This window comes from Mustela nivalis, assembly GCF_964662115.1.
Source record: "Mustela nivalis genome assembly, chromosome: 17".
NCBI classification, from domain to species: Eukaryota; Metazoa; Chordata; class Mammalia; order Carnivora; family Mustelidae; genus Mustela; species Mustela nivalis.
The window spans coordinates 47,551,773-47,578,965 of record NC_139036.1 but is presented as its reverse complement, the minus strand read 5'-3'; the positions used below and the strand labels follow the sequence as shown (position 1 = coordinate 47,578,965).

General features: G+C 44.6%; 1 protein-coding gene across 2 annotated transcripts; it reads right to left on the bottom strand.

Moving 5' to 3' along the window:
• DCAF7 (DDB1 and CUL4 associated factor 7) lies at nucleotides 1-27,087 on the bottom strand. 2 transcript variants are annotated; one of them, XR_014304756.1, is made up of 8 exons: nucleotides 26,690-27,073; nucleotides 13,109-13,267; nucleotides 12,252-12,363; nucleotides 11,827-11,945; nucleotides 8,564-8,773; nucleotides 7,491-7,608; nucleotides 4,549-4,786; nucleotides 1-64 (listed from the first exon to the last, which is right to left on the bottom strand). XR_014304756.1 is itself a non-coding variant. In XM_082706586.1 (7 exons), exons 1-7 carry the CDS (start codon nucleotides 26,825-26,827, stop codon nucleotides 4,614-4,616), a joined length of 1,029 nt encoding a protein of 342 aa, XP_082562712.1. In that variant the 5' UTR covers nucleotides 26,828-27,087; the 3' UTR covers nucleotides 1-4,613. The 2 variants fall into 2 exon arrangements, 1 of the variants encoding a protein (XP_082562712.1); XM_082706586.1 differs by having other exon boundaries at nucleotides 1-4,786; nucleotides 26,690-27,087.
• Between the last annotated feature and the right edge of the window lie 106 nt (nucleotides 27,088-27,193).

Genomic DNA, 27,193 nt, shown 5'->3' with positions numbered 1-27,193 from the left:
TACATGTTCAAGTTTTATTACAAAGTGTGATGGGCAGAAAATACGGTACTTCTTATACAGGAGGCTGAAACAGAATGAAAGGGTGAAAATTAGGTTTAATATACTCAGGAAGCAAGAAATAAAGTCAGAGATGTAACATTCCACTTTCAGGTGCCTTTGGAGTTGCCTTCAATGGAGATTTACCATTGTGGTCTCACAGCACAGTGTTAACATTTTATTACGAGCCCTGTGTACAATCAGTCCTGTGATAATAGTATTTTAAAAAAGAAAAATGGGATAGTACAGTTCTGCAAGGGGACAGCTTCCTCTCCACCTGACCATGGGAGGTCACAAAAGCTAGAGTATAGAGGAAAAGTTTAAATATATAACAAGAAATGAAGTTCAGACGTACTAGGCTAGAGGAGACAGAAATTGATTGGCTAGAGCTTAACATCTTGGAGAACAAGGAATCTCCATTTCCTACATAGAGGTTTGTACAATCATGCTACAAGTTCACACTCGGGGGAGGAAGGGGGGGAGGTCACTGACAGGGTCATAAAATACACGGGAACCAAAGCAAGTGATCCACACTCAACTCAAGCCAAGTCAAAGCTTTAGTTCAACAAGTCTCGTTGCACACCAGGTTACCACAACCAACCCCAGGCGAGAGCATTTCTCCTCAACAGCAGACACCACGAGTCCATAGCCAACGGGTTGTCCTAAAGGTGGGTTCTCGTAAGTTTTCTAGCTGTTACACAGACTGCCAACATCCTTCTTCTTGAGTTCATACTTTCACTAGCTTATTTGTTTCTGGTTTTATACCAGTCCAAGCCTATTGGGGAAGGCACCCACATGTTTCCAGACTTAAAAAACAATATCCACAAAGTAGCCTGGGAGGACCGGGCCGACACTGTATAGTCACACCTTTGACTCTGAGAGCCAGTGGCAATGACAATGGTGGGAGAAGAAGAGGGTACAGGTGAGAAAGGCAGGCAAAGCACTGCAACAGGAGACACTGTGGGCAGCTGGCCCAGCCAGTACAAAGAGCCTTCTCCAGGGCTCGCAGTGACGCTCAGCTCAGCTCTTCTCCCTGGGAAATTTCAACTTAAGTGCCAGGCATGACCTTCTTTCCTCATCCTGGAGTGCAGGGAGTAAAGGGAAGCATCTGCTTTGAGAGAGGGGTCTACTTGAATGGTCTCCCTTACTCCAACCCAGGCAGGCAAAGAAGCTGCCACATTCTCAAACCAGGGGAGGCCCCTGCCATGTGGTAAACCCTGTAAGCTCCCAACTGTTCTTACCACCTCAGACTTGAGGCCCAGCCTGCAGCAGGGAGAAAGTTCTATGGCGGCAAGGACAGAGGAAGAAAAAGAAAAGGGAAGGGAGGAAAATCGGCAGGACCGTGTACCACCTCTGCTTCCTCGGCTCTGTACAAGCCTACAACCAAGGACAGCCATGATCACGAATGGCCATGGGACTGCCAACACCTGTGGACTGTTGCCATCAACATCACCCATGGCTCAGTGCTGCAGGAAGGGGCTCCTCTGCCCGAGCTGGCATCCTGTCACCACAATTAGACAGTTCCACAGATTATCTGACAAAAGTTCCAAAAAGGCTGACACGGGCTGAGGGCACAGCTTCATTCCATGGCCACCCCAGACCTTTCATGTCCTCTAATATCTTTTCCCTTGATCTAAAGAAACCCTTACCACAGATTTTCTCCCATATCTTAAATCTCCTCCGAAAATTTCAGCCAAAACCATCATTAAAACCTTGTAGGACCCTCAACTTTTTCTGTACTCTCCCACCCCCAATCTTAACTGGTTGAGAGGTGATCCTGATTCTGGTAAGAAATTCTCACCAAGTGATCAAGTATCTTCCCTCTTCAAGCCTTGACTGACAGCTCCATTCCTCCCTAGAAGGAGAGGGTTCCAACTCTTCTGGGTATAAATACTCAAGCCCCTGAATGACTTGTATCCATTCACCAACTCCCTGATGTGGAACCTGAAGCCAAATTTATTCAGCACCTCTCGGTCCCCTCAGAGCGGACAAGGAAAACAGAGGCAGCTTTGGCCCCATGGAGGCAGTGGGTAGAGGGGGCCACAGGAGCACATGGAAGGGCCACCAATAGACACTTGCTTTTGTTACAACAACAGATCTTTGCTTCCCGGAGCATCCCTGGCTAAGAGGCTTTCTCAGTCTTGAGACTATAGAAATCCTCTCCTTAGCCATGAGGCCACCTGGCCTATAGTGTAAACGAAGGGTAAGAGAGCTGGGACTTCAAAACACCGGCATTTCTGCAACTGTGAGTGTGTGTGTGTTTGTGCAGGGAGACTGGGGAGTCTCATCTGGCCCCAGGTGGATGCCAGGGGGATGCCAGGGGGAGGAGGAGCACACTACAGGACCTAGGGAGGGAAGAAAGGTTTGGGAGCCACAGGACAAGGGAAAAAACCCACCAAAAGTTGTTGGTTTCCAGAATGATAGCAACTTTATGCAAATATATTCTAATTATTACAGACTGATTATTTCCCCTGATTGTTTTCCAGTTCCAGTTGACAAATCTCACCATGCTTAAGTGCAGATCAGGAAAGAAATCTGAACATAGAACTCAGTGCGGTTAAATGCTGCCCCAGGAGGACCAGCCCCTCCTACCAGTCTGACCTCCATCTCAGACCCTTTTCCAGGGGAAGGACCCGATGGCCTCCTAGAGCAAGCTACCATCAACTTAGACTTGCTACCCTTAGGAGAGGGACCCTGGAACCAGCAAATACAATTACAAGCAAAGGAGGGCTCTAACCAAGAACTGCTCACTTTACACCTCTGAATGACACAGTGCAAATCTGGTAGTAAATGCAGCAAAGTCAACCTCAAGTGGAGGGCCAGCTAAAGAGCCTCAAAATTGGAATAAGAAAGTAAAAAAGTAGAAGGGGGAAGACACTAAGAAAGAGCTTTTTCTTTGGACAAGTGCCTGTGTAGTAAAGCAAAGAGCTGGGACTTTGGAGACAAAAATACATCTGCCCTGGAAAAGGAGACTCAACCAGAAGAGTTTAAGGGCCCAGAAGAACAAAACTGTTTTGTTTCTCAAGAGCAGGTGAGAACACAAGTGGACAAAACCTTAAAGTGGCTTTAAGGTCTGCTACTCCCCTACTCAACACTGCACAACTCAGGGGCTAAAAAACCTATGGCAGAACACATTAGACCAAAGGCCCCAAGACTGAGCATGTCCCAAACCCTGCCTGCCCAAAGACTCATCCAGCGCCCAAAGCACACACAAGCCCCCTCCATGGAACTCATACACACAACGGAAACAGACACTGCAGCCTGCAAGTCCAATACTGCTCAGCACCTAATGGAGGGGGGATGGGGCGGCTGGGGGTGGGTGTGGGAGGGTTGACAGACGCACTTTAACTGGCTGGCACCACAGCTACCTATTTACTCGATGGCCTGGGATTATCACAGCCCATTAGTCCACTCCTTCCAGGAGGTGGCAGTCCCCCACGCTCTAAAGGAGATCTTGTTCAGGATTAGAGGCACAGACTATGTGCCTCTGAAGTAGGACCCTCTCACTCAGAGTGGCCAACCATCAGTCACAGTAAACCAACCAACCAGAGATACCAAAGTTCAGCTTATAGACTGTGCTTGCCTATCACTCAAGACATGAAAGAAAATTGGCCTGGGACTTACATCAGGAGGGAAATACAGGCTTGGAAACTATGTCCTGGAAATGCATTCTAAGCTCAGCTTTTCTGAAACCATTCCCTTCAAGTCAGACACGCTGTCTCTCTCAGCTCGAACACTTTGCCAGCAGGTCCTGGGGGGCGGGGGGTGTCAGACAGAGGTACTTGAGGAAGAAAAGGCTTCACATGTCTGTTTGGGAGCCCAGAATGCCCTTGAGAAGAGCCGGGCTCAGAAAAAGTGAGAGAACTGGCCGACTTCAGAGCACCGAGGCGGTTTGGGACTCCTGCTCAGGTATGTTGCACTCAGGCAGTGATTCAAGAAGGCAAACTGTTCATGGGGTCAAGGGCCCAGTGCTAGATCCAGGCACTGAGGGAAGAGAGGAAGTGCTCATGCATGGGGTGGACTATGAAACAAAGGAAGAAACCAGGAAGAGTAAAATCCTTTTTGTAAAAAAATTAGCCTGATAGGTTAAAAAATATACAAAGTATAAATTTGTTAAAGACACTGATAACAGGAAGAAAGACAACTCCAAACCGGTATCTGTTCCCACTTAAGTGCTAACATGACACAGACACAGAGCGCCGCCTTGGGCAGCAGACAGATAAGAGACATCTGGGGCAGATGAATACCAACGCAGCCAGGGCCTGCGATGCTCATTAACGCAACAGCTGACAAACAAATACACAGAAAATTTTAATGGAGGAACCAAAGGAGAAGAGAAAAGGAGAGAAAAATCTTAAAACTCAGCCCTGGGCTGAGGAGGCGCCACACAGCACTGAGTCTGGCACAGACCGCGATGGGACGACCGGCCAGGAACTCCTAGAGCAGCTTCTGGTAACAGTGGTGCAAAGCAATGAGAGACAGACTGGCCACCAGAAACACATTTCTTCTTACTTTGGGGATGGGGCAGAGGCAGGAAACACACAAGCCCCCGCCTCGTGGGCAAGGCGCTGCCAACGCTACACTCTGAGTATCTCCAGGCAGTTGTTGTAGCAGATGGCAATCCAGTCGGGCTGAGTCGATGCCCACTGCACGTTGTTGATCTCTCCTTCAGCTGTGTAGGCCAGGATCGGGTCCTCGATGGCCCGGGGCATTTGCTGGATGTCCCAGATGAGAGCCTGGTGATCATCCGCTAGTGACAGAGAAAGCCAGCAGCAAGGTCACAACTCAGGCAAGGAGGAAATCGGTCCCCGCATTCAGGGTGGGTGGAGGGATCACAGTTTACAAAGCACTTGCTCACCAAGATCCCAGCGAGGGAGGTTTTATTTCAAGCCCCTGTTTTATAGATGAAGAAACCGAGACCCAGAAATGTTCAGGCACTTGCCCAAGCCATAGAGCTATGCAGCCAGTACACAGCGGAGCCAGGACTCAGAGCAAGGCCTCTGATGTGTCCCAGGGCCCCAGTCACTGCGGCAGAGTGAGGATGGCAGAATGGGACCCAGACAGGCACCTCTCACCTGGGACAAGCATCAAGAAAGGACCAGGGGATATAAAAATTATCCCCAAACATGTCATCTGCAGCCACTTAAAGTACCTGAGTGATTAAAAATCCCTCTCTGATGATTCAGCTTAATGGGATTTTACCCCATATCATGAACTTCTATACTTTGATGAGGTGCTACATAGATGAGGTGAAAAGCTGAGTGGACATGTGCTCTTAAAAAACAATTTTCCCTAGAAAAGCTACCTTCTTCGCCCTGGGAAACACCAGAAAGAAAGTAACCACCTCAAAAAAATACTTAAGCACATGAAAAAGGACTGGAAGAAAATATATCCAAATGAGAACAGTGGTACTATGAGGCTGGCAGAGTTATGAGCTATGTTTACTTTTTACCAGTCGGTGAGTGGTCTGTAATGTGATCATTCACTTTTATAATCAAAACATAAGTCCTTAGACTTAAGAGAATAAAAATAAAAAGGCAACGACCTTCAATATCACAGTGTCCCCTGATCCCATGTGAAAACCTGTCTCTGATACACAGGAGATCTGAGGAGCCTAACAGGCCATGCTCATGTGGGCAACACTAGACTCGTGCCATGGCCATATAACCCAGGCGAGGTACAAGATGCCCTTCCTAGGGACAATCTCTGTCAGGGGCTCTGGGGAGCTGTTTGCAATGCTCAGCACATCTACAGCACTAAGTTCTTTCTCCTCAGAGCCCCTCTCAACCAAGCACATTCTCCAGCCACAGCTCCTTCAGCTGAAGGGACTCTAGACAGGTACAAAACACACAGCAGCGAGCAGGGCAAAGGAAGCCACCAGGAGCGGAAGACAAACTTGGGGGGCACTCGCGCCATTCTTCAGGAACAAGGACCACACCGGTTTTTTCTTCCTTCTCCCACCCTTCCCTAGCCACACCCTTGGGAAAAAAAGGCAATCATGAAGGAGTCAGCCCACAGCCTGAGGTGCAGAGGAAGGCAGAAGGCCCCTAACTGCTCCTCAGTGCCATACAGGCATGGGGAGAGGGCCAAATACAGGAAAAGGTTCATGCCTTTCAAATGAATACTAAAATAGTGCAAACCCACCAAACTACTCTGCTCCTCTGGCTTCATAATGAGCAACGAAATGAGGATGTTACTTATGAGTGAGGAAAGGAGAAAGTATGTTAGAAAGAAACCCAAGGCACCAAAAATGAAATAGATAAGCAAAACATCATGGGATGAGAGTGGAATTCTGTCTGTATAAAATAAAGGGGCAGACATTCGTACAGGGGGGGGGGGTATGTGGAGGCATGTATCCACACAAAAAGGTCTCGAAGGAGATATACTTGTCAGAGATCACCACTGGAGAGTGGGACTGAGGCGGACACAGGACAGGAAGGAGAAAAGATGACTTTCACCTTCCTATTTTATATACCTCAGTATTATTTTAATTTTTTTAAAGATTTTATTTATTGGGGCGCCTGGGTGGCTCAGTGGGTTAAGCCGCTGCCTTCAGCTCAGGTCATGATCTCAGGGTCCTGGGATCAAGTCCCGCATCGGGCTCTCTGCTCAGCGGGGAGCCTGCTTCCCTCTCTCTCTCTCTCTGCCTGCCTCTCCATCTACTTGTGATTTCTCTCTGTCAAATAAATAAATAAAATCTTTAAAAAAAAAAAAAGAATTTAAAGATTTTATTTATTTATTTGACAGAGAGAGAGAGATCACAAGTAGGCGGAGCAGCAGGCAGAGACAGTGGGGGAAGCAGGCTTCCTGCTGAGCAAGGAGCCCAATGTGGGGCTCGATCCCAGGACCCTGGGATCATGACCTGAGCCGAAGGCAGAGGCTTAACCCACTGAACCACCCAGACTATTTTAATTTTTAATAACAGACTTACATTATTCCTAGAATAAAAGCACACTGACAGGATATTTTTAAGGGGTACTCTTTTTGGTCTGGCAAATGGTAAGGTGGGGACTAAAAGTCTCACCCCACTATCAAGCCACGCAGGGCCTTCAACACCTCCAAAGACTACTGCAAGGCAGCTCTGTCTCCCCAGGAGTGCCAACCTTGGCCATTCCCAAACATTCTGTTCCATATAAGAGACGCTGCCTCCCTTCTCCACAGTCCTGGATCTGAGTCCTCTGGGCCAACCTGGATTTCAGGGAGGCACAGCCTACAACTGATACATGTTGTAAACAGTATAGGGCAGAAGTTCTGCTACCACTGAGGGTACAGGATCTTCTGGATACGTGTACTTCTCCAATTTCACAAGTGGAGGGACGCTCTCTGCTGAGCTACTTTGCTAAATCTCTCAAACCACCCTTTGGAAATAGCAATGATTACAGTTCTAAGGACAGAGGGAGACCTCCTCCCCTTGCCCTCCCTGTGGCTTGTCCCCACACCCCCACCATGATTACCTGCGGTACAGATGTGGCAGGATGAGTGTGGGGCCCAAGCGATGCCGTTGACACATGCTCGGTGGTTGTTCAATCTGGCGACAGGTGTGCAGGGAACTCGGACATCCAGAATCACTACCTGCAGAAATAACAAGTGAATGGCTCAGGAACTTCAGGGTGTAACAGGAAAAAACAAACAAGACATTACACAAGGAAAACATAATTCCAAAGCATAACATGTTCATTTGTGGATTTAAGAGAGGCAGATGGTCTGGGGCCAAAAGCAGCTATAGGATTGAGGAAAAAGACAAGACTAAAAGCAAAGACACAGGCAGTTTGTAGTCTATGTCTTAAGCAATGTAGGGCATTTCGACTGATAAGGAAGGGGAGAAGAAGGAGTAGGTAACATGAGTTTGGATAATAGGACCAGGTCCTGTTTGGTGCTTATACTAAGAATTCCGCGCATGCTCAGTGGACAGAATGAGAGACCTCTCCCCACAACCCTCAAAGCAGATTTTGAAATGTAAGAAGTCTGAGGTACCAGCTTCCCCAAAAGTTAATCACTGCTTCATCTCCACCCACACTTCATTGCTTTTATTAAGAAACAGGCCACGAAGAGTTGTCATTTCTATGTCTGTTTGCTAAAGCTGGAAGAATCTGTCCAGACCACTGAAGAGGAAAAGTTCCTGTGTCAGCACCGTAAGCACGTATGATCTGGTCTGCTTTTTAGACACTGCTTTTCTTGGCTCCAACACCAATGCTCCAAGTTTTAAAAAGTTCTTAACACACAGTCCTTGTTTTAGACCAGGCTGACTCAGTCCCAGCGCTGCTGACCTTTTGGGTCTGATCATTCTTGAGCGGGGTGGGGGGTACTCTTGTACGCGGGATGTTTAGTAGGACCCCTGGCATTTGCCTACCAGATACCAGCAGCACTGCCACCTGCCCCCGAGTTGCAGAAATCCAAAATGTCTTGACATTTTAAAAACTCCACTGGAGAGGAAACTGCCACCGGCCGAGAACCACTCTTCTAGCTGCCCTCACTAGTGCCACAGACAGGAGGCCATGCTGTGGGCAGCCCAGAGCAGGGTACTCACCTCCATTCCATCCATGGCCATGGTGGCCAGGTAGTTAGGGTCCTGCTTGTTCCAGCAGAGGCGAAGCAGTGGGTGATGCTGTGGGTCTTCGTAAATGATGGTGCTGTGTTCTAGATGACGAAGGTCAAACATCCGCACGGAGCCATCAGCGCCCACAGAGGCAAACATGTCCCGGCCACCCCCAGCCCGACTAAATGCAATATCATAGACCTGTTGGTGAATAAGAAGCTTCAGTCAGATTCAGATCCGGGACGTTCTTTTCCTGTACCAGGGAACTCTATCATCCCTACTTCCCCTCTACCCCCCTCGTGACACAGAAGAAGGTCAAGACAGCCAAACAGTATCTGTGAGTATTGGCGCCTGAGACCTCTAACCTCTATGACTTTCTGCTATGCAAACTGGCTGGCTTCCTCCTGCATTCCTGCTTTCTGAGTCTGTTTCCTCCAACCTTTCATGATAAGACAAAGAGCAGAAACTCTGCTGAGCCGTAGAGCACAGGGCAGAGCAAGTGTTCCATATGGGGTCAGCCAGTGGCTGTCCTCCGCCACACTACAAAATCCAGATGTTTGTTTCCTGGGCCGTGATGGCTTTCATTTGTGTGTGATCAGAGACAGACCCATGCCCACATTAAGGCCACTGATTTAAGAGGTGGAGGCAGCCCTCCTGTGGTGCTTACTAACAGCCACTGGGGCTCTGCTGTGAAACCTGGACCTGAGACTCATTTTCATGAATGAAGAGCAGTTTCAAATCACGGGACACTCAGGGGTTCCTGTCTTCACAGGGAGGTTCGGGATCACTCTCTTGCTCTCTTGTCCTAGGACATGCTTTATTTCTTCTCCCAGTTGGTTTGTATTCAGAAGTGAGTCAATTTAGGTTTTGAATCATTGTTTTCTGCATTTATTACCTCCTGCAAACACTGCACACTAATATCTATGAGAAAACAGAGGCAGAGGGCAACAAAGAGCTTCAGAGAAAGAAAGGGATGAAGAGAGACAGACAAAGCCAGAGCCAGAGCAAGAGCAAGAGAGAGAAAAACTGAAAAACTAGTGCCAAGGATCTCCTGGGGTCAAACATAGCGACAGCTGACTTCTGAGGAGACACAAGTGGCATCTCTCACTAAATACTGGGACTCTAGCCTTCTTGAGGTTCTGCCTACTAAGGGACATTGCCAAAGGAACATCTATTTTTATGTGACCTCATAAATTCCTTTTCCTCTGGCTGACTATGAAATCACGCTTCTCTTTCTATGGTTGGAACTAAGAGTGGTTCAAAAGCGAACTGGGCCAGTCATCACAGAGGCCTGACAGATCACAGCTCCGTCCAGCACTGTCCAGCCATGGTAGGGCGTGGGTATATTTACAGGATGTGTTGCCCACAGGCTGGCTGCCAAGAACTCCCAGGGACACCATGGCTGCACTGCTAAGTGCTTAGATGCCACAGGCAATGTGGCTGAGTTTGTCAAGCTCTCTCAGCCCCTTCCTCTGTGCTCCATCTGGGCATTTCCTCCTAAACCAAGGGAAGGTGACAACTCCTGGGTATACATTTCCCTCCTCCACACGCAGCCCTCTGGCAGGCAGCAACAAGGAAGAGCCTCCAAACAAGTCTCCACTTTGCCAGAGACGTGGACTGAGGAAGAGCAAAGGTCTAGCACGTGTCACTGTGTCTCTGAGAGCCACCCTCCCAGGGCTATTGCTTCAAGGCCAGGGTGCTGGCCCAGGGCCCATCTGCCATTAAGATCCATCCCTGGGGGGCACCTGGGTGGCACCTGGGTGGCTCAGTGGTTAAGCCGCTGCCTTCGGCTCAGGTCATGATCTTGGGGTCCTGGGATCGAGCCCCGCATCGGGCTCTCTGCTCAGCAGGGAGCCTGCTTCCGCCTCTCTCTCTGCCTGCCTCTCTGCCTACTTGTGATCTTTGTCTGTCAAATAAATAAAGAAAATCTTAAAAAAAAAAAAAAAAAAAAAGATCCATCCCTGGCCCTTGCCCTAGGGAGAAGCTAAGGTATTTCTCATTCCCTCTCTCTGTACCCTCAAGTGTCTTTGGCAATGGCTATGTCCCTTCTGTGGTTGTAGCTTTTGCTGGGGAGACCCAGCCCCTGGGCTCCAGGAACCCTGTCTCCTCCCTTTGCCCCTCTGGCCTACAGGCAGCAGCAGCTTCCTGCTCCTACTCTCCACATGACCTCACTGTTGCCAGTGTGGCTTCCCAGCTTCACCATCATCTGTGTGAGCAATGCCCTAGGTTAAATCCCAAGTTTAAATATTTAGAGTAGTTGCAGTCTTCTGGGTTGGACCCTGACAACAGAGAAGAGCAGACGAGGTTGTCACAGAACTAAAATGTAGCAATCTGTTCCACTTGATGTCAAGAGGGTTTCCAGAAGTTCCTTATTGGTCCTCTCTGTCAGACAAACTCTTCCTTTGCCCCTTGGCTTAGCAGCAGCTAAGTTGAGCAATCTTGTAACAGAGCATACCCTGAGGAGCACAGAAAGCCAAAGACCAATCCCTTTCTAAGAGTGATAACCTGGTCACCATCTTCCCATTCTGAGGACCTCAAGTGTCTGACCTGAGGTCAAGGCGTTCCTTTTATCTGTACTAATACTCCTTGCCGAGCAGGGTAAGGGAGAAAAGAAAAAGAAACATGACCCACAGGAAGTCAGAGTACAAGAAACATGAAGTGGCTCTGGGAGAAAAAAAATTTATGACCAGTTTCCAAAAGCTCTCCTCAGAAGAATGCTTTGATCAAAACACAATCACAAATAGCTCTCCTCGGCTTTTCCAACAAACACAGGAGAACCACCACCATGAAAATAAACCATATTCCATTCCAGATTGTATTGAAAGTATTAAGGAACATACTAGAATTTCATAAAACAAGTTGAGAGAAGAAATGATGATTTAGATTTGTCTGCCAAAAAATTTTCCCTCTTCCTGGTTTCCCCCACTTCCCTCCCCTCCAAAAAGTAAATATATTTCAAGGCAAGTGTTGTTTTTCAATCCCATCAGGTCCACTAAGAGAGTTCATTATTACAAAACAGCAATCTCTGGCACAAAAACTATATATGTAGATTAGGTTGTTTGTATCAGCCAAAAAACCACGTTAGTTTACAACATTGTTGTTTTTCGCTATTTTGACATATTACCATTTTCAATTTCAACAAGACATTGGCATTATGATTTTCCACATACTTTGCACAACAGTGAGAGGGTGGTCTGACCTCGAACTGAAGGCACAGAAAACAGCTGAGGAAAGCAGAGGAACAGCATCATTACCTCCTTGTCATGCGCGATCAGTTGGGTCTTCACATGACCAGACACAAGATTCACTCGCCCCAACACCTGCCCTGTCTCCAGCCCCCAGATGGTACAAGTCGTATCAATGCTGGAGGTACCTGAAAACAACCAGTGCAAGTCAGTGGCTGACAGGAGGAGACGACATGCCTCAGATACTTACTAGGCAACAAGAGTCAAGTATTCAATCCCTACCCCAGGACCTCAGACTCTGCTAACTGCAGAGACAAGATATACACATAGGGAAGCTCAGATCCATATGAGGAATTAATTACCACATTCCATATTTGGCATCTGTCCCCCTGGCCCGTTTTAGGCTGATCCATGGACCACAGGCCCAGCGTTTTATCTGAGGAAATGCATCTCTGCTTCTTCAAAAAGGACTACGCACCCCCTTGCCCCCTTACCTAACAGATAGGGATCCACCTCATTCCAGTCAAAGGAAGTTAGAGGAGCACAGAAATCTGAGTTCTTGTTATTGTTTAGCAAACATTCCAGCCGGGTTTCTGTTTCACCAACCTGAAGGAACAACAATTTTTAAAAATCAGCCAGTCTTTTATTTTCACAGAAAACCTTTAAAAGCTCTGTTTAGAAAATATATTATTAAACAGAAGACACAGGAGAAAAACATTATTATCCTAGAGTAATAAAATCCAGAAGAACTCCTCCAAATGCTACTTCTTTCCAAGCTTTCTCCTCTGTCCCGCTTTGTTTTTCCCAATTCTCACCCCGAGACATTCCTAGAGGAGCGGTCTCCTCACCTTGCCTGACCTGGAACCTCTGCTCCCTGCCTGGCACTACTCCGGGCCAGAAGAGACGCTGCTGCAGACGCACTCAGCCGAGAGAGGAGGTGAGGCTCCACGTTCCACTCACACACTCAACTAGAATCAATGGCCTGGTATTTTGTTTTTAAATTACTCAAAAAAATCTTGGCTATAGACAGAGTAACAAGCCTCAAGCATTCCCCCCTGCCACCCCACCCGCAGAAGGTTCTCTTCATTTCACCAGGTTCGCTGAGCCTCTCAAGTTTCCAGGGCTGACTGTAGCCTGACCACAGCAGGACTTCAAGGAATCCCGGCTAGATTTATTGGGGAATCTGCTGAACCAATAAAGGTCATTCCAGAATTACTCCCATTTGCTTCTCCTGGGCTACAGGGACACTTGCTGCCTCCAACCCCAGTCAGTTCTGCGACTCCACGCTGCTTAGTGACAGCTAACATGGAGAAAGTCCATCAGTCTGGCCGCTGACTGAACACCTGCTCACCCTCCACACACGAAGATAGTCGCCACTTGTTGCCAGTAGGTCTGGATAGACGCCTTTTGTGTCAGGAATCCACATGAGCTTTGTCGTGGGGTATGGATGGTCAAAAGTGTTTCTGCAAATAAACTCCGAACTCTCTTCATCTAAACCAACAAGCTGGACCTGTAACACAACCAAAGTGAGCCATGGAGAAACATTTGTGTTTCCGGAGCAGTATCAAATACCTCAGATCCTTCCCCCTACTTCCCAACGCCTCACCTAGTCCTGTACTTAACACAAAAGCATGTGTCAAAGGAGCCTTCAAGAAAGCAAATCACTGGGGCACCTGGGTGGCTCAGCTGGTTAAGGGTCCAATTCTGGATTTCGGCTCAGGTCATAATCTTGGTCAGGGTTATGAGACTGAGTCCTTGCATCAGGCTCTGAGCTGGACCCAGAGCCCGCTTAAGATTCTCTCTTCCTCTCCTTCTGCCCCTCCCTCCACCCTCCTCCCCAGAAAGAACCCAAACCCACTGTAAGTGGCAAAAAAGTGGTTGCCACTGGGGTACCTGGGTGGCTCAGTGGGTTAAGCCTCCACCTTTGGCTCAGGTCATGGTCCTGGGATCGAGCCCCACGTTGGGCTCTCAGTTCAGTGGGGAGCCTGCTCCCCGCCCCTGCCTGCCTCTCTGCCTACTTGTGATCTCTCTCTCTCTCAAATAAATAAATAAAATATTAAAAAAAAAAAAAAAGTGGTTGCCACTGACGGCAAAGTTCCCTGGTTTCCAGCCACGTTTTCTTAAGAGTTGATTTGGACCAATATTAACTTCTATTCTTTTTTGTCAAACTCAGTCCGGCTCAGTGAGAAATGCCACTCGGTATACAGTTGTTTATTGATGTCCACTGACTGGAAGATGGAATGGGGAATTTTTGGTAAAGACCCATAGTAAGTGGACAAGCACCAACTGGACCGCAGAAAAACAGAATTCCTAGTACTGCTGCCTAACTTCAGTCTCAGATACCACTGTCTTCCTGCTTCTTCTTTTTTTTTTTTTAAACAATTTTATTTAGGTACAGCTGCATGTAGTAGAAGTCATTTAAGTGTACAGTTCAATGACACAGAATGTGTACATGCACAAAGGTATACACTTGGGAAACCCCCCATGGTAATTAAGATACCGAACATTTCTATTACCCCCAAAAGTTCTCTTGGGTTCCTGTGCAGTTAACCCCTTACCCGTAGCCCCAAGCAACCACTGATCTGTAGTTCCGGCCTTTCTGTAACACCATACAAAAGAAATCATATGGTCATGAGTCCTGGGACGGCTATTTCCAGCACAAAGCTCCTGAGATTCATCCACATTACTGGGTGTATCAGTAGCACCTTCCCTTTCATTGCTGAAAACACTGCATTATGCAGAAACACTATAATTTATGTATCCATTTACCAGCTGGTGAATTTTTAGGTTATTTCTAGTTTGGGACCATTATAGATATTGTTATGAATACTTATGCATTAAGTTTTTCTTGGACAAGCTTTCATTTCTCTTGGGTAGACAACTGAGAGTAGAACTACTGGGGCATGTTGTAAAAGTAGGTTTAACTTGATTAAAAGACAAATGGCCAACTGTTTTTTGAAGTGGCTGTGTCCTGCATTTCCACTATATTCCACTCCTCTACCATAGGAGAGGTCCACACCCTCCACATCCCTGGTCAACGCTTGGTGTTGCCAGCTTTAAAAAAAAAAAAGAAAAAAAGAAAAAAAAAATCATTCTAACAGGTGTATAGCAATATATTAAATTGCATTTTCTCACTAATGATACTGTGTATCTTTTCATATGCTTATTCTCCACTGAAGCCTGTTCAGGTATTTTGTCCTTTAGAAAAAAAAAAAAAAAAGACTTGGCTTTTTTAGACTCAGAAAAATTGGGCAGAGAGTAGTGTTCCCATGTACCTCCTGCCCCTACACTTACCCACCACATCCACTATCAAAGCACCTGCACCAAAATGGTAAATTTGTTCAACTGATGAACCTACATTGATAATCACCCAAAGTCTATAGTTTATAGAGTTCGCCCTTGGTGTTGTATGATCTGTAGATTACGACATGTATCCACCATTACAGAATCACACAGAATAGTTTCACTTCATCATTTACCAGGTTTTTTTTCTTATTTACTGACTTCTGAGAGTTCTTTGCATATTCTGGATATAAGCCCCAGTTGTGTTTTGCAACTATGTTTCCAGAGTCTACAACTGTTCCACCATTTTCTTTCAGTGTTTTTTGAAGAACAGAAATTTTATTTATTTTTAAAAGTTTATTTAAGTAATCTCTACACCCAATGTGGGGCTCAAATTCACAAGCTGGAGATTAAGAGTCATGTATGCTCTACAGCCTGAGCCAGCCAGATGCCCCAAAGAACAGAAATTATAAATTTTTAGGATGTCTGTTTAGCATTGCTTTTTCTTTTCTTTTCTTTTTTTTTTTTTAAACTAAAGGTTTTTGTGTCCTTGCTAGGAAATCTTTGCCCTACTGCAGGCCAAACATTTTTTATGTTTTCTTCTAAAAGTTTTATAGCTTTAGGCTTTACACTTACATTTCACGTTAATTGTTTTGTACGCTGTGAAGTATGAATTAAGTTTCGCTTTTTAAATATATAAATGTCTGACTGTCCCAGCACCGTTTGATTAAAAACTATCCTTTCTCCTTTGAATTACTTTGGCCACTTTGTTGAATATCAATTGACCACGTATTTGTGTATCTATTTCTGAACTCTCTATTCTGACCTATTGATCTATAAGCCTATCTATTTACCAGCACCACACTGTCTTGATTATAGCAGCTTTCCAGTGAAGTCCTGAAATCAGATGGTGTAAGTTCTTCAATTGTTTTGTTTTCAGACTGATTTAGCTATTCCATACATTTGCTTTTCTGTGTACATTTTAGAACCAGATTGCTAAATTCTACAAAAAGCCTGCTAAGATTTGGCTTGGGATTGTGTTGCACCTATAAATCAGTTTGGAAAACTGATCTCTTAATAATAATGAGTTGTCTAGCCCCAAAACAGACTATTTCTACATTTATTTAGGTTTTAGTTTCTTTCAGCAGTGTTTTGGAGTTCTTAATGTACCAGTCTTCCATTTTTTTATTAACTTTATTCCTAAGTGCTTTTTATGCTATTATAAATGAAATTGTTTTAAAAATGCTATTTCCAATTGTTTATTGGCACTATATGGAACTGACTTTTGTACATTAATCTTGAATCCTGTATCTTTGGCAAATCAGTTATTAGTTTTAATAGCCTTTTTTTGGGTAGATTCCTAGGGATTTTTCTATGTACATTTATAGATCTTGCCATCCATGTCTTTTTAAAAACTTCATAATGACTAAGTGTAAATATTCATTTTTATGGAACATCTACAGGCTTTCAAAGATCAAAAAATATAATGTGTTAGGGGAGGTGATGTATGAAGATGTCAAAGGAGAAAAAAACCCACTGTCCTAAAACACAGTAACAATGCCCTAAGATAGCAATAAAAGTGATATCACAGGTAATACATGATAAGCTGCTTATTTATAACATAGATAACTGGTAATAGTTTAGAAGAAAGCAATAATTCAAAGAAAAAGTAGGTAGGACTTGAGCAGTCTTCAAAAGTGCATGGAAAGGTTCTGGGGAGGCAGAGAAGAAAGAGACGGCAACCCAGGCAGATGGGAGAGAAGGAACAAATCAATGTACAAAGGCGACAAACTAAATAACCTAGCTGGTGGCAGTATGAAAACCTGTTTGAGAGGAACTATCTGAGAGAACAGTGCAGACAGGGCTGGGAAGGTGTGCCTGGGGCAGGCTGCAGAGTCCTGAAAGCAAACTGAGAACCTAGGTGGGCTTTCCCCTGTGAAGGTGTCTGAGAAGGTGGCAGGAGGGCTATGAGGCCTTGGAAGTAAGACTATGAGGCCTGGTAATGCTGGGCAGGACTGTCTGCCAGGCAAGAGGCTCAGCCCAGAGACCCACAGGAGAACTGGAAAAGGTTAAGGGTCTATGGTGATAGTAAGAATGGCAAGGGACAAGCACAGGTGGCCAAAAGAGGAATTTTTGACCAAATGAACAGTTCTTTGAGAATTCAGAATTTTCCAGAAAATAATGCATAAAGAAGGAAGATTCAAGAAAAACTGTGAAAATTTGCATCAACCCTCCTGGGGGAGGAAGGAGAAAACAGATGAGAAGTTAAATTTGTGGGCTCTTTGAGCAGAGTAAAGAATAAGTCTCTCATATAGATTTTGAGCCAGATATTTCATACATGTACTTATTCGATGAATCTTAATGAGTAGCTACTAGGTGCCAAACACTGTTCTAAGTGCTGGGGATATGGCACTGAGTGCAAGAGGCAAAATCTCCCTAACCATGCAGAGAACACCGTGAGACTACACTTCCTTCTACTACCTTTCAAGTCATCAGAGATTTCCCCTCAACCTTGAAATGTCAGATCCCGCAAGCATTTGCCACTTGGATCCTCTTAAGCAGATATTCAAGGCTCTCCACCCCCAGCCCTAGCCTCTTCTATCTCCATCTTATTTATCTAGTCACTGCTTCTCATCTTTTTCAGGTTCCTTTCCTTACACGGCCCTCTATGCTTGCAAAACCCTCCTACTTCCTTTCCATAGACCTAAATCCCACCCGATTTTAATACAGCACAGTGGCATCAGAAACCAGGGCCCTTTCCTTACCACTTGCTAGCTGTAGGAATGTTACTTAACTTTGCTAAATTGGTTTTCCCATCTATAAAGTGAAGACATTCACAGTTACCTAAGAGTTCTTGGCAACACTCTTTGCTTAGGCTAGTAGGCGAAGCAGGCGCCCCACTAAGCAGAGAGCCTGATGTGGGGCTTGATCCCAGAACCATGGGATCATGACCTGAGCCAAACGTAGACACTTAACCAAATGAGCCACCCAGGCATCCCACTCTGTCCATTTTTCTATCACACTAAGTACACTCACCTGTCATGTTTTGAAAATATTTCCCCTGGCCTATCATTTGTCTTTTGACTTTGTCCACAGCATTATTTTTTCACAAAGAAATGTTTTATTTGTATGGAGTATATTCTGTCAATCTCTTCCTTGTTTGACTCTGGATTGAATGACTGGTTTTAAGACTGTCTTCTTCTATGCTTACCCCCACTGCTTCAGCGCAAATTTCCTAGTCCATTTTCTCTTATTATTGCTTGTGAGACTTAACACTTAAATATTTTATCTAGAATTGATTTTCATATACAAAGTGAATGAATAGGCTCTAAATTTTTCTGCCAAATGGACAGCTAATTATGCCATAAATTTATTATCTTTTTTCCTAGTGAATTAAGTAAGGTTCTATCTTACCACATACTACATTTCCATATACACTCAGATCTGCTTTGGAACATTCCAAAGCAGAGAGATTGGTTCCACTAATCTCTGGGTGTAACTATACCAATTCCAGTATATTTATTCTATTCTGGTAGGGCAACTGTTCCCCTCTGTTTTTCAACACATCCTTTTTCCTCATAAAAAAAATTTTTTTTTTACATTTGTATACATTTATTTTTAAGGCTCTGGCAATAATCAGTATTCCAATTCTGGCCCTGCCTTTACCATCTATATCACTCTGGACAAGTCATTTATCATATCTGGGCCTCAGTTTTCTCATTTTCCCTTAAGTTTTGATATATAATAATTTTTCCTAATCAACTGACTTCCCTTAAAAAATGTCTTCTTAATAGGGATCCATTTTTATAAATTGAGTTATCTTTTTAAAAAGTGCATTATTTTTTCAACATAGATCTTATATATTCTTAAGCATATTCTCAGGTATTTAAGGGGGCACAATCTATAATAATTGCACATTTGCAGACACTGCGCCATTACCTGCTGTCATCAAATGTGGTATGCCTAATTTCTCTTCAGGAGGACTCAACTGTTTTGCCTGGCTGCCCAAGATTCTTTCTTCACGATTAAAATAGAGTAATTTTCTTAGGAAAGTTTTCAGTGTCAATGGTTTTGTGTCCATTTTTCTTGAAAGATGGCTTAAACTCATTTCTTCAAACCTTTATTTCCATAAAGTCTTTAATTACATAATTGAGCTTTTGTGTTTCGTTTCTTTGGTCTTCTTTTTCCAGGGACACCAATTATACCTAAGTTATATCTTCTTCGTTTTCTGCATCTACTACAGTCAGTTGTTTATTTTCATTTCATTTTCTCAACCTGTCTTTTTTATCCTTCACTAAGTTTTCAGCAGTTTGTATTTGTTTTTATTCTCTTTCCAATGTGGCTTTTAATTCTGTGGTAACTTTTGTTTTCTCATCCACTATTTTCCTGGGCTCTACCTGCTGCTGCTCCATTTCCTCCTGCCACTGTGCCTTATTTTACCTGATCTTCTGTATCTCTGCTTTGAGTTATTTCCTTAAGTTCTTTGAATTTATGGTGGCAGAACTGGCCATTAATTTTCATATGAGGTAAAAAAACAAACAAACAAAACATTTTTCTAGTGTGGGTACTTTACCTGCCACTTGTTTCCCATATATTCCTCTTTTCTATAGTATCTTTCTATAGCTGTTGTGCTGGTTCCTTCTGCTTGGGCAAGTTCTTCCTATGTGCTCTTTAGGAAGCCCCTGTGGGAGAAGCCAGTGCCATGTTCCCAGTTAACAGAACCACACAAAGCTTTTGCATTTCCCCAGCCAGTCGGGATGATAAACTGTCAAACTGCTTACAATTCAACTTCTCATCTAACCTGCCTTATCTGCTGCTTCTAGAGAAGATGGCACATCTATGTGTCTCCTAGTATAGCTCAGCACCCCTCTTATCCGAGGTGTCAAATGCAGAAGTGCCTGCCGCCAGACTGTGCACCCTCTTCTCACTGTCTCAAAGAATTGCTGATTTTGCCTGTCAAAATCCTATTCTGGAGAACCATATGAGTTTAAAATCTGAAGCCAAAGATCTCCTTTCTTAGCATTTTTCTATATGCATGGTATCTTCATTATCCTTCTGTCCTTCCTCAGTTCCCATTGGGAGCATAAGAAAAACTATCCAACTTTAAACATCATCTTATTGTCAACATTTAGGATGCCCTTGTCCCTTTTTCGCTATGTCTTCCCTGTCCTATCAAACTTTTATCTCCCACTTCCACCGCCTTTCTGCACCTACTGCATCACAATGCTTTACCCCAATATGTGAAAAAAAAATGCCCCTAAAAAGAAAAGGCTGTAAAAATTTTTTTTACTTCTTTTAAAACTGTGGGTATTACTATGTCAGATGTGCCTTAGGATGCATATATGCAGGATGCCTGGGTGACGCAGCCAGTTGAGCATCCAATTTTGGTTTCGGCTCAGGTCATGGTCTCAGGGTCATGGGATATACACATGATAGAGCCTTGTGTTGGGCTCAACGCTTCATGTGGAGTCTGTTTGAGATTCTCTCTCTCTATGCCCCTGCCCCCACACATGCACGCACGCGCACTCTCTCTCTCTAATAAATAAATCTTTAAAGAAGCTATATGCGATATAAAATATTTATTAAGACACGACCACATCTTCACTTTCAAATGCTTTCATGAATAACAACATAAGTTACTATCTAAATTACACACATCTTACGTTTAAAAAAATTTAAAATTTATCTTGTTATTAGACACTCTTTGAGGGAGGGACCTGTGTATTCTACTTTATTACACACACTGCTAGTACCAGAACATGAAAGCACATGTGTATGTACATATAAAATTCTTTCTTCTTTTCTTTTCTGTTTTTTTTTTTTAAGTAGGCTCCACACGCAGCATGGAGCCCAATGTGGGGCTAGATCTCAAAACCCTCAGGTCAAGACCTGAGCTGATATCAAGAGGCAGATGCTCAACCAATTAACAGAACCACCCAGACATCCCTGTATATATTTAATTTTTTTTAAAGCCCCCAAGTTATGCAAAGCAATATACCACTCCAGTCAGTGGAACACTTTCTATGACTGTTAATATAACCAAAATAAGCTAAGCAAAATCCTGAGAGAATAAACCAGCTTTCCTTAATCTTTTCCATTTGTCCTTCCTTCAAGCCTGTTCCTGACTGATTATTGTTGATCAATGTCTGCAGAGAAAAGTCCTGCCTTGTCAAACTTTGAGATGAATTCTGGCATACTACCCTTTGGCTCCTGGCTCAGAGACTAACCAATCAGCTCCTGGCTCAGAGACTAACCAATCAACCATCCTGGCCTCAGGCAAGCCAGACTACCTACAGAAGAGAGACTCAGTCATTGTTCAAATCACAGCACCTCCGGTAAGTCTGTATGAACCAGGTTAGGACAAAAAGTAATAAAGCAGCAGCACTTTTATCCAGTGGTCCCATGGAGGAATTAGTACTCTCACTGTCTAGAAGAAAGAAAGGAGGAAGTTAAAACCAGAAGAGTTTTATATTTTAAATTCTCCTGCTGACAATCTTGCCAGGGACTGACGGAGCACTGATGGAGCACTGCAAAATTCCAAGTCTCACAAACCCTTAGGTGTACTAAAACACTTAGTCTTTTCTGTTGTCAATTTCACATCTGCTAACAAAGGCTACAGAAGGCTACTAAGTATCATCATCGTGCCCCAAAAACATAAATATGTGTCCATATGTATCTGTTGAATTAAATGAAGGGATTCCTAAATGGCTGCCACAAATACTAAGAAGCCAAAATTTATATGCCAGAGTCAAAAATCATGATGTGCCAAACAGATAAACTGATTTAAAATCTCAGAGAAATCAACACAGGCTGAAAAGGCAAGCATTCATCCCATTTATATTTCAAGTACAAGGTGGTCTTACCCAGATTCACTATCCATATTCTTCAAAAAGCATCAGGTATACCTATATTTCTCTCCTCGGCTCCTTGTAGTGTTTTCTAGATGCTAAATCTAAAAGCAAGATGGTCAGCTAGATAAATATTAGGGCAAAATAAATCCCTATGACTCTGCCAATTCTATTCAAAACCAACTCTGAAACATGCAACTAAATGAAACAGAAGCCCAGGAACTGCTATTCAACTTTTGCCCTAAAACAGGGCAAATAACACCTGCAAACTCAGGAGACATACCAGCATTCTTATATCAGCTACTGTGTCTGAGTCAGGTAGAACAAGAGCAAACCGCCTTAAACTAGTACATTACAGTAGTTGGAGTCTGACTACAAGAACCTTCTAGACCACAAAAATGGGTTTACTTGAAAGGAATCAAGGGATTTTTTTTTCCCTCTGGGTCTTTAAAAGGCAGAGAAATGAACACAATGACATTTTGAGGTAGCTTTCTGGCCTGGGGTCATGATTCCTCTCTGGAAAATACAAATCACATTTACATAACACCTATATAATTCTCCTTGATTATATTTCAATTATCCAGATACTGTAAAGATGATTAAATAATAATAGCCCACATTTCTGAACTGCTTACCATGTATGTCTGGGGCAGAGTTCCTAAACCCATTACATATACATTAGCTCACTTAATCTTACTTATTGCCCTCATTTTATAGATGAGGAAACTCAGGCACAGACGTTAACTTGCACAAGGCCGCACAAACCGGGAAGAGGCAGGACTAACACAAAGTACGTCAAAGGGGCATCTGGTAACAGAGCTTTTTGCATGGGATGGAAGAGAAGAATCAATGCTCAGGTGCATGCGAATGCAAAAAAAGATAGGATTTCTGCCTCTGGTCAGCAGATGTCAAGGTAATCCCAGGGTAATGTTCTTAGAGTACCATCTGCACCACCTGTTTCTTAATCAGCTGAGCATCTGTTAACTTCAGGGGTGGAGCCCAGGAATGTGCAAATCCCTCAGGGGAGTGTCAGATACACACTACGATTTAGAGAACCACCATTCAACACCAGTGCTGCTATTCCCCCAGTGGAGACCATAAGGAGAAAAGATGAAACACAATTAGTGATCATGGGACTTACTATTCTAGGTGTAGTTGATGGAATCCAGTTCTTTACTCTGAAACAATTCCCAAATTTATTCAGAAAGTGGAACACTTGAAAGTCAAGTTGTTCTTGAATTGTAAAAAAATTTAATTCTGTTCTCCAAATACAAGTAATTTTACTATAGGAAAAACATGATTACATTACTATAGAAACTTTTAGGAATTATTATCATGTATTCTTACGTCGGTGTTTCCAGGGTAAGAAAGATGAACACTTCTGGACTTTTTCACCAATGTTAAAAGCTGCATCCATTTATTTTGCCCTCTGCTGGCAATTATTGTCGACAGCAAGCAGAAAACAAAGAACCAAAAAAACCAGTAACTTTTAAATTCCTCTTAACTGTGAAGTCTGGCACCTCTTTGGTAAAAGCCTTTTCCAAAACTGAGCCTAAAAGGCCCTGTGTTAAAGAGGTATTTACTGCTCATCAGCCCCCTAGGCACAGATTCTTTACATAAAAGTTTCTTAACTTGAGGTCCATGAGTTTGAATTGGAAAAGCACATTCATATTTTCACTAACATTTGACTGAAATTTAGCACTTCCTTCCATTAAGAAGGAAGGCAGCTACTTATAGCCATGTCAATATTTGACTGTCACTGACAGAAATCAGATTTTTATCATATTACATTACTATAACGAACCATCTTAAAATGCTATTTACCCTCATCACTACTTTAAAATTATAGTAATAATTACACTGGATGGTATAACTTAATGAATTAATTTAAAAGTATAGGGGCACCTGGGTGGTTCAGTCAGTTAAGTGTCCAACTCTTAGTTTGAGCTCAGGTCATGATCTCAGAATCCTGAGCTTGAACCCCATGATGGGCTCTGAGCTCAGCAGGGAGTCTGCTTGAGATTCTCTCTCCCTCTGCCCTTCACTCACCCTCTAAAAAATTTATATATAACTATAGGTCCACTTTTAAAAAAATGTTTTTGATAACTGTAATTCAATATAATAGATTTCCTTCATATTCTTATGTATTTTACACATTTGAAAACGTAATTATAGGGGCACCTGGGTGGCTCAGTGGGTTAAAGCCTCTGCCTTCGGCTCAGGTCATGATCTCAGGGTCCTGGGATGGAGCCCCTCATCGGGCTCTCTGCTCGGCGGGGAGCCTGCTTCCTCCCTCTCTCTCTGCCTGCCTCTCTGCCTACTTGTGATCTCTGTCAAGTAAATAAATAAAAATCTTTAAAAAAAAAAAATAGAAAATGTCATTATGAAAAGAGGTCTATTGGCTTCAGCTTGCCAAAGGTGTCCATGGCATGCATACACACACACACACACACACACACACACACACATTAAGAACTCTGACCTAGACAGGTTGGTGCACAAAAACAGTTTTAAGATACTGCGTTGCCTACATCACGCAAGTGAGTTAAGATAGAAGTAACTGCTTATGGTTTGACTACTAGGATTATTAATTTACATTTCACTACTAAGACCCACACTTCCTGTGTGCCTGACATGAGTTCCATTAGCTTGCTAAAAGAAAGGACAAACTTTGGGGCGCCTGGGTGGCTCAGTCAGTTAAGCGGCTGCCTTCGGCTCAGGTCATGATCCCAGGATCCTGGGATTGAGCCCCATATCCAGCTCCCTCTCATCTACCTGCCGCTCTGCCTACTTGAGCTCTCTCTCTCTCTGACTAATAAAATCTTTATTAAAAAAAAGAGAAAGGACACACTTTGGGGTAGAGTTCCTGTAAGTGAGGTTTGACCCCAGTTACTTCACTGATTCCACTAGTAGCCTAACTTTGGCTTAGTTTCCTTTCTTAGAAATGGGGCTGCTAGTGCTTACCCAAACTGACTCTGGAAGACCTTGCCGCCACCACCCCAAAAGTCCATCAATTTGCGTAAAAAATCTCAAGCCCTTTCAAAAATATATTTCACTTTTTAAAAAGAACATATATTCTCAAATAATAGTTCTAGTAGTCTCAATTTTACTAACACAGACACAGTTTCCACATCAGGACCTTGAATTCCATTCCATTCTGAAGACTACCATGAGAGGTACGGAAGAGGAAGCCATTACAGAAAATAAAACTATGTCTCTCTCAGGACTCTTTGTGGACAATGGGTGGACTTCAATATCATCAAGTAGTCCCTGGGATTTGTGTGTAAACTGTGGTGTTATATCTGGGCAATCAGAGTCCGTCGCTTCCATCAATTTCTCAAAGGGAATTTCAGAGGGGCGCCTGGGGGGGCTCAGTCAGTTAAGCTTCTGCCCTCAGCTCAGGTCATGAGCCCTGGGTCCTGGGATGGAGGCCAGTGTCCAGCTCCCTGGTGAGCAGGGAATCTGGTTGTCTCTCTCCCTCCTCCACCCCACCTCGTGCACATAGGTTCACTCTCACTCTCTCTCAAATAAATAAATAAAACCTTAAAAAAGGTGGGGAGGTTCCAGAAAAGTTGAGTCCTAGACTCTAATGCTTCTGGAACACTGTAAACAAACTCACAATGTACAAATGTTTTTTGACAGGACCTTTAGGTGTAAAAAAGAACTCTTTTCCTACAAGAAACTGTGAGTCAGAAATAAGATTAACCTGTTATTCAGCGGACTAAACAGAACCAAACTCCACCCAGCTCCTGCCGGGCCACCCCCCATGACGCCTCCACCCCCTCCCCCCACACCATGCCTATCACTGGCCCCAAAGTTTCATTCTTCTTAGGTCATGGTGTTCGTGGTGTCAAGCAGGAGTATAAGGCTTTAAAGACCACTAGCCAAGGCTCTAGGTTGCTCTGATCATTCTCACAGTGCTTAGTACAGTAAGTGCAAGAGATTAAGGGATAAAAGAAAAGAAAATTCTTCCCACTGACATATTTAACAACTTTCAAAAGTAAATTCATGTTGCAAGGTCAGCTTATAAGCTTCCTACTGCCTGTGCTTCTATGAAAGATCCTCAAATTGTCAATGTCCAGAAGAACTTACTACTTAAGGTTACACTTCTGTAGCACCATGAAAGAAGCCAAGAAGACATAAGGAAAGCGTCATGCTTCTCTATTCAGGAAACAGTGGCAGGATTACGGTCACAGACCAACATTTCCAAAAAGAGATCACTTTTAAGAGGACAGATGTGAGGCAGCAACAGCAGTGACACTCCCGGCAGACAGGCTGGGGGATCCATGAAGGGTACCCGGGGGTGGGAGGAGGCGGGGAGGCCTGCACAGTCAACAGCCCTAACAGAAACCTAGTGTAGCCACAAGTGTATGACCACCGAGGCACCAGCATCTTCACAGCCATCCCTCTCTCTTCCCCAGGCCGCCCCCCAGCTGAAGCAATGCGGCGGGAAGGGAGACGACTGGCGTGATAAACTGCGTAGCTTTGGGGTGAAAAGCCAAGTTTGAGAGCCATCTCCCCCCACTAAATAGCTGTCTGACCCGGGCAAGTCACACAGGGAGCCTCAGTTTCCCCACAAGTAAAATGGGGGTAATTACGCTCCTGACTACACAGAAGTGCTGCCAAGATTAAATGAGACAACGAGTGCGAAAGCTTCTGCACAGGGCCAGACACAGAGGAACCGCTCCGGGAGCGCTAAGACAAGTCCGCAGCAGGGTGCTGGGGTCTGGGCTCCGGCCGGGAAAGGATGCTCCCGGGGCCCGCTCGCCGCCAGCTGGGTTCCGAGCCCCTGCCCGGCCCACCTTGTTGTTGTATTCTTCCACGAAGCTGCCCAGAGCCAGGCGAAAGCGCTTGTCGGGCCGCACGCTCCAGTTCATGGCGTAGACCGTCCAAGGCGCTTCATACTTGTAGATCTCCTTCCGTTTGCCGTGCAGGGACATGGTGGTGGCGGCGGGGCCGCAGTGCGGGCCGGGACGACAGCGAGCTGCTGCAGGCCGGGCGCGAGTCAGGCGGGGAGCCGGGGCCTGAGACTGAGGGGTCCGAAGGGAGGCGGGGCGGGGGCGGGCAGGAACGGCCTAGCCCGGAAGCGGGGCCGCGGCGACAGACAACGACTGCCGGGCCCGACCCCCAGTTTCAAACCTGCTTCGGCTCGGACAACAGCCACCTTCCGTTTGAAGCCCCGCCCCGCCCTCTTGAAACGGAAGCCACGCGACCCCCCGTAGCGGCGCCGGCCGTTGGCTGCCTGACATGTCGTTTTGAAAGGTTCCTTCTTCTCATTGGCTAGTACGCCCATAGCTTCTGAAGCC

Excerpts from the sequence above, each read along its gene's own strand:
- DCAF7 (XM_082706586.1), bottom strand. The coding sequence starts at position 26,827 with ATGTCCCTGCACGGCAAACGGAAGGAGATCTACAAGTATGAAGCGCCT. Across the intron at positions 11,946-12,251 it reads GGTGGATCCCTATCTGTTAG|GTACCTCCAGCATTGATACG; the intron begins GTAAGGGGGCAA and ends GGTTGTTTTCAG. Across the intron at positions 4,787-7,490 it reads CTGCCACATCTGTACCGCAG|CGGATGATCACCAGGCTCTC; the intron begins GTAATCATGGTG and ends CTCTGTCACTAG.